We start from the raw sequence: 11,553 nt of genomic DNA, 5'->3' as shown, positions 1-11,553 counted from the left end.
AAAAAAAAAACAAACAAACAAAAAAAAAGCTATTTTTTTCCTGATATTCAAGGAAAATATGTGCAGGGATAAAAATATAGAGAGTGCAAAAAATCATACAGAGGGATGAAAAAAATGTAACCACACTTCCCAGAGGCAATAAAGATGCTCATTCAGGAAGTCTGAATAGGACATGCAGAGCTGCATTTATTTATTTATTATTTTAATTTTTAATTAACAATTTTTTAATGTTTATTTTCATTTTTCAATAGAATTTATTGTCAAGTTGGCTAATATACAGTGTATACAGTGTACTCTTGGTTTTGGGTGTAGATTCCCTTGATTCACCACGCTTATTTTCATTTTTGAGAAAGACAGAGACAGAGACAGAGTGCAAGTGGGGAGGGGCAAAGAGAGAGGGAGACACAGAATCCTAAGCAGGCTCCAGGCTCTGAGCTGTCAGCACAGAGCCCAGCGTGGGGCTTGAACCCACGAACCGCAAGATCATGACTTGAGACAAAGTCGGATGCTTAACTGAAGGAACCACCCAGGTACCCGAAAGCTGCATTTTTTTTAAAGTCCTAAGGTGACCGTCAAGATGAGCTAGGTTTAAAAACTATGAACTAGCGAAGGAAGGCTGAGCTGGAAAAGGCTTGAGCTCTTTCTGTAAACTGGAAGGCTAGCTTTGTGGCGCTGGTAAGTCACATAGCCTTGTCATGTAGAATCTCAGAACTAAGTAAGGAAGTATAAGTACATCTGGGTGTCCAATCCTTACATTTTATAGGTGGACAGTAAGAGGCCTGGAGGTGTCAGATGGCTTAACTAAGGTCACACCTAATTTGTGCATCTAGGGGACTATAGTTCAAGTGTATTTCTTAATCTTTTATTGGCAATAACTCGCTTGCAGTGAGATGAATGGCCACATTACTTCAATTTGCAGAAATATTTCACACTTATGAAGGATCAGACTGCCTCTTCTTCTAAGAATCTGAGACGACCAATACTATTAGTATTATGAATAATTCACAAATATTTGGTATATAAAATATTAATGAGATCTTGGAACTGCTAGGATTAAAAAAAAAAACCTTTTGATTATATGCTTTTCAAACAGTTCTCTGTTTGAAAAGCATCTGAATGAAATTTCAGAATAATGAACACAGGCAGTATGCAGAAAGGACTGAGGGGTAGCCGGCCGGTTTCACCTACTGAGTGGGGAGGAAATGGGCACAGGGAGGGGCTGGGGAGAAACCTGTTCCTCTCTGCCTGATTCCCACTGTTGCCTGTGCTCCCACGGGCTCCAGCCCCCTCCCTGCACCTTTATTCAGCGTACCTTTCCCCTTCATTCTTCCACCTCTGCTTGTGAACATCCCACTCGCCTCAAGACCCAGTACCAATTTCACCCACTCAGACAGCCTAAAGCCCTGGAACCACCACACAGCTCCCTGAACCAGTGTTTCCTTAGGGACTGGAATACATTTGACACCCCAGACGGATACGCTCTGCTGATTTCCAGGGACGCAGAGATGCTGTGGTAATGAATACTGTCCGGTGACACAATGATTCATAAGCCATCCCGAAGTTAGGGCAGCTGTGGAGAAGCCACTGAGCACAAAGATTAAGGCAGAAAGTGCTAGATAGAGTTCGAAGGGTGTGGAGCCTGACTCAGTTTGGTAATCTGGGGCAAATTACTTAATCTCGGGCTCAGTCTTCTCATCTGGGAGGTGGAGATCGTAAGAGTAATTACTTCTGAGTTTACTCTGTCCAAATGCTTCGAAGCATGTGTGACACTCCGTTAGCCGTTGTTATACCTTTCGGCATCATCCTTTTTTCCTATCAACCCAAACTAAAACAGCACTGTTGTTATAAGGGGCCCACGTGGTTTTTTGAAGTTGAAGTGGTTGCTGTTTGTGAACCACTGTGCCCTCGATCACATTTTTTCCCTGCTGTTTCAGCATCTGTAACAGGCCTCCTATCCTCTTTTCGTAAAATTGCATTGTCTTCTTTATAACCTCATAGCCTTTGTATTCAGCAGGAGCAGAATCCATGCTTATTTGAATGAATAAATAATTGTGGGGCAGAAGGAAAGATTGGTTGTTTTACTCTCAAGAATCATGTCGGAGGGAATGGGAAGAACACTGCTTAACACTCCCCAAGTTTTCCTGAAACCCAAAGCCCTTTATTGACACAGTCTGAGGTATACAGTTGACCCCTGAACAATGCAAAGGTTAAGAGCGCTGACCCCCCCGTGTAGTTGAAAATCTGTGTATAACTTTTGACTCCTCCAAGACTTAATAGCCTTAACATACATAAACAGTTGACGAACACATACTTTGTACGTCGTCTGTATTATATACTCTATTCTTGCAATAAAGGGAACTAGAGAAAATAAAGTGTTATTAAGAAAATCATTAGGAAAGGAAAATATATTTACAGTGCTATACCGCACTATATAAGTGGGCCTGCGCGGTTCAAACACCTGTTGTTCAAGTCTCAACTGTACTCACTATATTAATGGTAGAGAACCAGAGGCCTGGTCAAAATGTGTTTCTGATACTGCCTTTTAAAAAGACTTGATCGTGACTTCCTTTCAAGGTATCTTTTAGGAAACAAAGACTAGTCTAGGGCAGAATGGTTTTCCATCTTATGTGGGTTATACTGGAGCCACCGAGACCAGGCAAGAGAGAAAGGGAGAGGCTGGTTTAATCTGGGCCATGAGAATGGCCATGGTTAGATCCAGCTCAGCCCAGCTCCCAGCAATGTGGGCTCGGGAGTTGGGTGCTGGCAGTTTTAGACCGAATACAGTACTTCGATATACAGTCAATTCTAGATCCGTTGTGCTAACGGAGGGATGAGAGATGTGGATACTAATACACACAAAATGCTGAAGTGAATTTATATCTTCCTGGGAAGGCATCACATGAACAGACATGCATACCTTTGCGGTAGTTATGCCTCCTCCACTCTACTCTGAAGTGCTCCTGGAGAGAAGGAGTTGGGTGGCCTGTTCACTGCTAAAGCTCTAGCACCTGGCTCAGAGAGCACTTAGTTTTTTTTTAATGAATGAGTGAGTAAATGAGCAAGTGAATGAATAATCTGAAAACTAACAATAGAAGAGGATTGCTGATAAACAATCACAGAGGAGCCTGCAGGCTTCGCTCAAATGACATTGGGTGAGGTGTACTTGTTGGGATGTAGGAATGGAGGACTTTAACATTTGGTCCTGTAGAATCCCTTAGAGGCCATCTCAGGCCTCTTGTGAGGGCACAGGCAAATATTCTTCTGTTAATGGCCAGGTAGAGAACTTCCGCAACTTTGCAGTCCAGAAGGTCTTCATTCCAACTACCCAACTCTGCCCATATAGTATGAAATCAGCCGTAGGCAATACATACATGAATGGGCACAGCTGTGTTCCAATGAAATTTTATTTACAAAAGTAGGTGGTGGGCCCGATTTGGGCCAAGGGCCACAGTTGGCAGACCCCTCTCTCGTGGGCACACCTGATTACAGAGGAGGACACTAACGCACATGGAAGTCAAGTGACCTTCCCAAGGACACATGACTGGCCAATGTTGCACTTGTGACTAGAATCTAGATTTATGAACTCTAAACCAATTTTTTTTCTTGTTGCAGGAAAATCCATTTATTCATCCATTCAAGTATTTGCTGAGAGTCTGTATATCCCAGGCATGGTACTAGCCCCTGGGTGTGCCCGAGTAAACCAGGGAGCACATGGCCCTGTTCTTAGCTTATAGCAGAGAAGGGGCAGAAGTAGAACCCATTATAATCAGCGTAAGAAGTGCTACAGGGGCACCAGGTGGCTCAGCTGGTTAAGCGTCCAGCTTAACTCAGGTCATGATCTCACATTTGTGAGTTTGAGCGCTATATCGGGCTTTCTGCTGTCAGCACATAGCCGGCTTCAGATACTCTGTCTTCCTCTTGCTCTGACCCTCCCCCATTCTCTTGCACACACACCTGTGCTCTCTCTGTCTCTCTCAAAAATAAATAAACATTAAAAAGAAGAAGAGAAGTGCTCCAGCAGGGGAGGTGTGGGCAGTATCAGAATATACGGGCCCCACCACCAGGCAAGAAGCAAACTTTCCTCCACTTTGTGTTCCTGAAGTTTCCTCGGGAAGCTCCAGGCCCTCAGTAGTGCCTCTAGTGTACTCCTACTACACCTGTTAGCACCTCTTTCCAATTCCCTCAGTTTAGTTTTCCTCTGAAATTGTGTACTCTGACGAGCAGATGGAGCCTTATACGCACAGCTTATTTAGCACATAGGAGCACGGATGATCTCCACTGACCTTTGATCTTTCCAGTTAAGAAGTTCTTTGAGTTCACGATCTGATCCATGTCTGAACGGATGGTTCCTTCTAGGTTCTTTGTCAGAGTTCTGCATTCCTCCTTCAAGGCACTTAATCCTTCTGAAACTTGATGCCGAACCAGTTTGTAGGCCTCCTCAAGGACCTGCAACAGAGAACAGCACATAAATCTGGGCTCGGTCATGTGCAAGCGACTGACGGAGTCAAGTAGAGGGAGGAGGGTCAATCACAGATTATCATAACATAAACAAAACTGCACCCACACTCTAACTGTTCTTTCAAAGTCTGAGTCTGTTTGGATTAGTCCTCATGTAAGTGAGACTGAGCAGACTCAAGGTAGGCAGTTCTCTACCCAGCAAAGGAGTGATTTTTTTTATTTTTTAACCCTGCCTCCCAAAAAAGAAAGGAATTTGAGTAGCACAGTTGCGCAGCATAATCATCGCTTACACTGAGCCAGGCCCTCTTTCTGTCATTCTTCTTCCCCTTCATTTTAGGCAGAAGGTCTGTCTGAAGGGTTGGCAGGAGCTCCTCCATCACCAGGTTACTCAGGATCTGGGGAGAGGAAGACAGCCGCCGAGTCTGTTAGTGGGTGATTGCTGAATCTGAGCATCAGGCCAACTGAAGTTGTCATCACTGGCCGTCCGTGTCCAACAGAAGACTGTCCTGGGCTACATGAACTCAGCTGGGCTGATAGTTTAACTCTGGTTCTGAGGCTACAGAAATCTCAACGAAGACAATCTTCGAGGACCAATGTTCATAAATGTCTGCAAGGAACAGTAATGTCCGCTGATGGTTACCCATCAGGAAGGACAGAGTCCTCAGATTCAAACTTCTTATATTCAAACTAGAAGAATCTAGTGCCTTTAGGATAAAAGGCAAAACTTTCATTAGGGGTAAGGGCACACTTAGCAACATTGTGAAGGGGGTCAGGCTTGGTTTTGGTGGATTGCATCCTAGCTTGTGTCCCCTGGGACCATCATGCCCCCCAAGGTCCCTTGGGATCTATGTGTCTTCATGCTCTTTATCCCTGCTGTTTTCTGCACGCTCCCTCCATCCTCTTTAAAGTTTAGAAAAAGAAGAGGGTAACAGATATTTGGAGCAACTGGACATTTGTGGGATGAGCAGAATATGGGGAAGGGGATTTGAAGTTTTCAGAATATTTAAAAAAAAAACTGCTTCCAAGTCACTCCTAAAATTTTACTTGGCTCAATGAAAAAAAAATTTTTTTAAATTTGAGCAGTGTTCTCTGTGTCAATGCGTAACAATGCTCCTTCTTTAACTACCTACCTCCCCCCAGACTGGAGGAGATTTGTTGTTCAGATTCAGGTTTACTATAAATCTTTTGGGGCCCACAGCCTAGTTTTCAATATCAGTCTACAAAACAAGATTTACAAGGGAAAAAGTAATTTTGGGAATGGCAGGAAAGTAGAGAATCATTTAACATCTGTTCTATGAATTTAAAATAATATTTATGCAAAATAATTGACCTCCTTCTCATAAAATTCAAATTAGGCTTTGGAAATTATGGAAGATTTTTTTCTGAGGTCATTGGTCAGCCTCATGCTAGTGGAAATACTTATGAGCTCACTAGATTTTGCCTTCCACCAAGTGCTCTGTTACAGCAGGGTGTAACATGTTAGCTGAACTGGATAGGAACACCCCCAGGGTGGAGGTGGCCAAGGGGTCCAGTCACCCTATGCCTGTGGGTTCCTGGGAGAGAAGGCTGCTCAGGTCAGTGCAGGGAGAGGGGCTCCTGTCACCTGCAACGTGGAACTTCATGGTGTGACCAAGATTATAATGGGGATAGGATTTCCGTTAGTTCTGGTGATTCATTGGTAGAGATATGTTTCTTTCTTAGCCATTCTCTGGGAGCGGTCAAGAGGTGAACCAGAATTTTTGAGGAATTTAAAAGGAACTTGATATGTGCAAGCTCCATGGAGAGTAGGAGGTCCAACAATTAGATTCAAATAGGTAATGAATGAATAATCCACGGACCCTCCCCCCATCCTGCACAATGGAATAAGTCCTTAATTGGAACACATCTTCCCAAGAGTGATTAAAGTGTAGCATGGGGAGAAGAAGCTAAGAAAATAAAGAGACCGAAGCCAGAACTTAAAAATAATGGGAAATATTATCTTAGTTGAAAGTGTTACATCCAGGGTCATAGTTCATCCTTCTGCAGAGATTGGTTTGAGTCTGAACATAAGCATGAGAGGGGTTTGAAAAGATGAATATGTTACCAAGGTCAAAGGGCAAAAATGGTCCATTTGGGTGGGCTTAGAGTTTTCTTTTAGTCTTTCCCATATAATGTTCCAAGACATTCAGTTCTATTTTATAATTTAGGGAACTGAAAAGGAAAGATGTCTGGGGGAAAGAAAGGAGGGTAACAGGAATGGTTTGCAAGGGTGGGGGGCTTGACAAGTCACAAGGGCAGGCAGAGCCTTGGAGCGCTGCGGCCCAGCTGCGGCATCCCAACACTGAGTCACCGTCTTCCCCTAACCGTCAGCCCCGCCCTGCATCCTTGCGCTGCCCCTCGCCTGCCCAGGGCCCGCTCTGAGATCCCTCCCTCGGTCAGCTCTCTATGAGCAGGGTCCAGAGCGCTGGGGCTGTTCCAGGCAATGTAGCCACTTTAATAAGTAAACTGTGCTAATCAAGGGGTTCCTCTACTTGCTCTCTTCAGAATAGGATCTACTGGGTTTTACCATAAGGGTCCTAAAAATACCGCTTTTGCTTTAATAAAAATGGTGTGTGTGTGTGTGTGTGTGTGTGTGCACGCACACACACGTATCTGTGTGTGTATGAATTTAACTTCTGGGATGTACAGATTTTAATTTTTTAAATGTTTTTTTAAAATTTTTTTCTTGAGAGAGAGAGAGAGAGAGAGAGATGGAGCATGAGCAGAGGAGGGGCAGAGAGAGAGGGAGACACAGAATCTGAAGCAGGCTGTCAGCGCAGAGCCAGATGCGAGGCCTCGAACTCACGGACTGTGAGATCATGACCTGAGCCGAAGTCAGACACCCAACCAACTGAGCCACCCAGGTGCCCCTGGGATGTACAGATTTTAAAATTCCATCATCACACAGTTAAGAAACATGCCATTAGGTTGTTCAAACCAACCACACCATGTGTTACCTTCCAGATGTGGGGGGATGGGGGGTGAGGTCCCCAGAGACTGCCCTCCTTCCTAAGACTGGCCTGATGGTCTGACCAGGCTGTCAGCCTCATGCCTTTTGTGCTACTGAGAGGCCATGGGTGAAAGAATCGATTTAAAGCGGTCACATTCAAGGTCATTAGACAAAAGTCAACTCTAAAATATACGGAGAAGGCCTAAAATGTGGACAGTTTTCTTGTACTGAAACCACCTGTTCTGTGGGAATTATAAGCTACTTTCTCAGCTCATCTGGTTCATTTAAAGGCAAACTTAAATTTATAAAGTAATTATAAATCATAAATATATATTAAATAAATGTTACTATAATAAATAATAAATACACCAAAGCACTGTAAATGCTTTACATTTTGCAAAATGCTTCTCTTCATAACTTCATCTAATTCGTTTTTATAGATAAGTAGGATATATATTGACGCTTTTACTAGTATGTAAATATTTTCACCTTAATAGTCTGTAGGCAAGTTATCCTAAGGTATTTGCTTTGCCTTGGCAGTTGTCTAAAAAATCACCACCGCCGTGAGGGCCCACCAGACTTGCTGTGTGAATTATTACTACAAAGATAATAATGTAACAATGCTGAGCATCTTTTGAATACCAAGCCATGAGGTTAGTGGGGGTGATGACAAAATGATGATCAAGTGCTTGGGAGATAGGAAAAAAATGCAAATTAACCCAGTGTTTTAAACAGAAGATGTCAGTATGGAAGGCAATCTGACAATAAATTATATTTAAAAAATTATAAAATAAACAGAAGATGTCAGGGGCACCTGGGTGGCTCCGCTGGTTAAGGATCCTACTTCAGCTCAAGTCATGATCATGCAGTTTGCGGGTTTGAGCTCCGTGTGGGGCTCTGTGCTGAGAGCTCAGAGCCTGGAGCCTGCTTCAGATTCTGTGTTTCCCTCTCCCTCTGCCCCTCCCCTGCTCTCTCCCTCTCAAAAATAAATAAACATAAAAAAAATTTAAACAGAAGATGTCATATTCTCAAACTCAGTTACGTCATGCCATTTTCTTTAACTACTTGGTAGCTTCTCCAGGCCTCTGAACTCTTTTTCCTAACGCTGCTCCGGCTTCATTTGTGAGGTTATGTTGAAGCAGACCTCCACTAGGCCCCAGCCAGGAAGGTTTCAGAACCCATTTCCTTTCGCCAGCTTCTCGAAGGAGAGCCTGACATGGCTCAAAATGGGCTTCCATCACAGACTGGAGCTGTGACTTCAGCCAACCTCTCTGAACATTGTTTCACTGGATGGTTTTGGACAAACAATCCTTGAAATCCCTTCTTGGAGCTCACATTTGATGAGTCTAATTTCACCAGAGATATTCAGATTCCTGGGGGAGCAAACTTTCTTACTGGGTTGCTTGATAACTGCAGCTTTGACTGGTCTCCTCTCTGTTTTTGTTTTGTGTTGTTCTGCTTTCCCACTTATGGTATTTTTTATACTGCAAAATTAGCACCTTCCTATCACGGCTGGCTGCTGTGCTTTATGATGTCCGTATATGTGCAGTCCCACATATGTCTACCCACACACACTTCTGAGGCTGCCTCGTTCTCGGGATGCTTCTAGGTATGTCTTGCCTCACCGCAAGGCCGAGGGATGAGTCATTTGCTTCTTTTGCACCTTCTAGCACTTAGTACAAATCAACCCAAAGCAAGAAACAGAAAGTCAATGCAAGGATTGCATCCAAAGAAAGGATTCATTAGGTACCTGCTTTCAATGGCGTCGTGAAAGAACGTGAGCTGATAGGAGATTCTAAATGAAAAGGTTAAGCAAATAGCATAGCTAAACTTGAGGAGTTAACTAAAGGTTGAACTTGGGATAGCCTCATGGTTGGTGCTGATCTTTCACTGGACCAGGAATCAGAAGCCATCATTTCTTTTGCTATTTGTCCGCTTAACACGGGACTGTGAAACTACCAGCTGCACAGGGCAGGGACCATCCTGTCCTGCCTATCTCTAGGTCGCCAGCACCCAGCACGGTGCCTGGCATGGAGGGGCCCGCACCCAGCACGGTGCCTGGCATGGAGGGGCCCGCACCCAGCACGGTGCCTGGCATGGAGGGGCCCGCACCCAGCACGGTGCCTGGCATGGAGGGGCCCGCACCCAGCACGGTGCCTGGCATGGAGGGGCCCGCACCCAGCACGGTGCCTGGCATGGAGGGGCCCGCACCCAGCACGGTGCCTGGCATGGAGGGGCCCGCACCCAGCACGGTGCCTGGCATGGAGGGGCCCGCACCCAGCACGGTGCCTGGCATGGAGGGGCCCGCACCCAGCACGGTGCCTGGCATGGAGGGGCCCGCACCCAGCACGGTGCCTGGCATGGAGGGGCCCGCACCCAGCACGGTGCCTGGCATGGAGGGGCCCGCACCCAGCACGGTGCCTGGCATGGAGGGGCCCGCACCCAGCACGGTGCCTGGCATGGAGGGGCCCGCACCCAGCACGGTGCCTGGCATGGAGGGGCCCGCACCCAGCACGGTGCCTGGCATGGAGGGGCCCGCACCCAGCACGGTGCCTGGCATGGAGGGGCCCGCACCCAGCACGGTGCCTGGCATGGAGGGGCCCGCACCCAGCACGGTGCCTGGCATGGAGGGGCCCGCACCCAGCACGGTGCCTGGCATGGAGGGGCCCGCACCCAGCACGGTGCCTGGCATGGAGGGGCCCGCACCCAGCACGGTGCCTGGCATGGAGGGGCCCGCACCCAGCACGGTGCCTGGCATGGAGGGGCCCGCACCCAGCACGGTGCCTGGCATGGAGGGGCCAGCACCCAGCACGGTGCCTCGCATAGAGTGGCTCAATAGCCGTTGAATGAATAAAACTGGACAAGCCACCTCACTGCTATCTGCCTCACTTGGTTTTCTCATTTACAGAATAGAAATACTAATAACCTCATGAGATTGATATAATGAGCACACAGAATTAGGATTTTAACATTAAAAAGTATTACCCAAAGGCATTTTAATACTGGTATGTCTACTAAGTGTGCTGGTTTATATGGCAGGCCAATCAGTATCAAATGTTTCAGTCTCCCCTTTCGGTTTCAATTTTCTTTATGGTGTAAGTACAGTTACACATGAATGGATGTGCTTCCCCCAAATATCAGCAACCAGGAATTAGCTAACGTTCTGGAATAAGTCTCAGGCTAAGAAATAAATGAGTTTAGAATCCACCAAAGCAGGGGTGGGCGGGAAAAAGAAGACTGTGAGTCATACGGTTAAACAATAAAGAACAGCCCCATCATCGTGATCAAATGTTTTCGGCTTCAGATGTTTAATGACCCTACGAAGGCAAGGCCCCATCTGGTCTCTTCCAAATACTGCCTCCTAATAACAAATTTCCCTGGCCCCCAAAAGAGGCACTCAGGGAAATGAGGGGAAATTAAAGAATAGCATTGTTGGACCCTTGTGCCCCTAATTAAATAATGCCATTCCCAGTCTCCTCTTCCTGGCTGAATCAACTGTGTGATTGGTGGCCTCGCGGACACAGTTTCCTTAGAGATTTGTAACAGCGTCCCTGGTACCAGGCCAATGGACATGCTTAGCCCATGACTAGAATTTAATCAAGGTCATAGGAAAATTATATCAGACTATAGGTGCTATAAAACTAGAAGAGGTAAGTAAAACACATAGAAAAATTGTCTTAATGCTTTTAGAATGTACTTCCTTGACCTCATTTATAAATCATTCAATAAATAGAGAAAAGTGCATGCCAAAGAGTTTTCCAAGAACATCTCACTTAGTGCTCAGTACCCTGCAGGGCAAACATTATGGTTACTCTTTTTATTTTTTTCAGAAGAGTAACTTGAGACTAAAAGAGGTTAAATAACTTGGCAAGATTTAATCCAAGTCGGCTGCCCTAAGCCCCCCATCACACACTTTGAACTGTGCCACACTGCTCACGTTGGATTATAGTCTGGAGACATGAGCTCAGTTGAAAGAATAATGCTTTGTATAGAAAAGAATAGAAAAGAATGGAAGCAGCTCCTCGTTGCGATTGCCCTGTTTTTAAACTGCCCTGTTTTGCGCCTGGTCTGGAGGTGTTTGGAGATGGTGCCCAATAGCCTGTGGACCAAACGCTTCTAGACAATGA

The 11,553-nt window shown here is 45.6% G+C and overlaps 1 protein-coding gene across 1 annotated transcript in view; it reads right to left on the bottom strand.

Moving 5' to 3' along the window:
• The window catches only part of NIBAN1 (niban apoptosis regulator 1), a 144,678-nt gene that overhangs the window by 15,146 nt on the left and 117,979 nt on the right, over positions 1 to 11,553 (bottom strand). Inside the window, exons 7-8 of the mRNA XM_039256616.1 lie at positions 4,749 to 4,853; positions 4,284 to 4,446 (exon numbers count right to left, since the gene is read on the bottom strand). Coding sequence (XP_039112547.1) covers positions 4,284 to 4,446; positions 4,749 to 4,853 — 268 coding nt within the window. The remainder of the gene's footprint in view (positions 1 to 4,283; positions 4,447 to 4,748; positions 4,854 to 11,553) is intronic.

Source organism: Hyaena hyaena, unplaced genomic scaffold (assembly GCF_003009895.1).
Source record: "Hyaena hyaena isolate Hyena2069 unplaced genomic scaffold, ASM300989v1 scaffold_580, whole genome shotgun sequence".
Lineage (NCBI taxonomy): Eukaryota > Metazoa > Chordata > Mammalia > Carnivora > Hyaenidae > Hyaena > Hyaena hyaena.
Note: the sequence above shows the minus strand (reverse complement) of the source record. Positions and strands in the feature narration are given on the sequence as shown.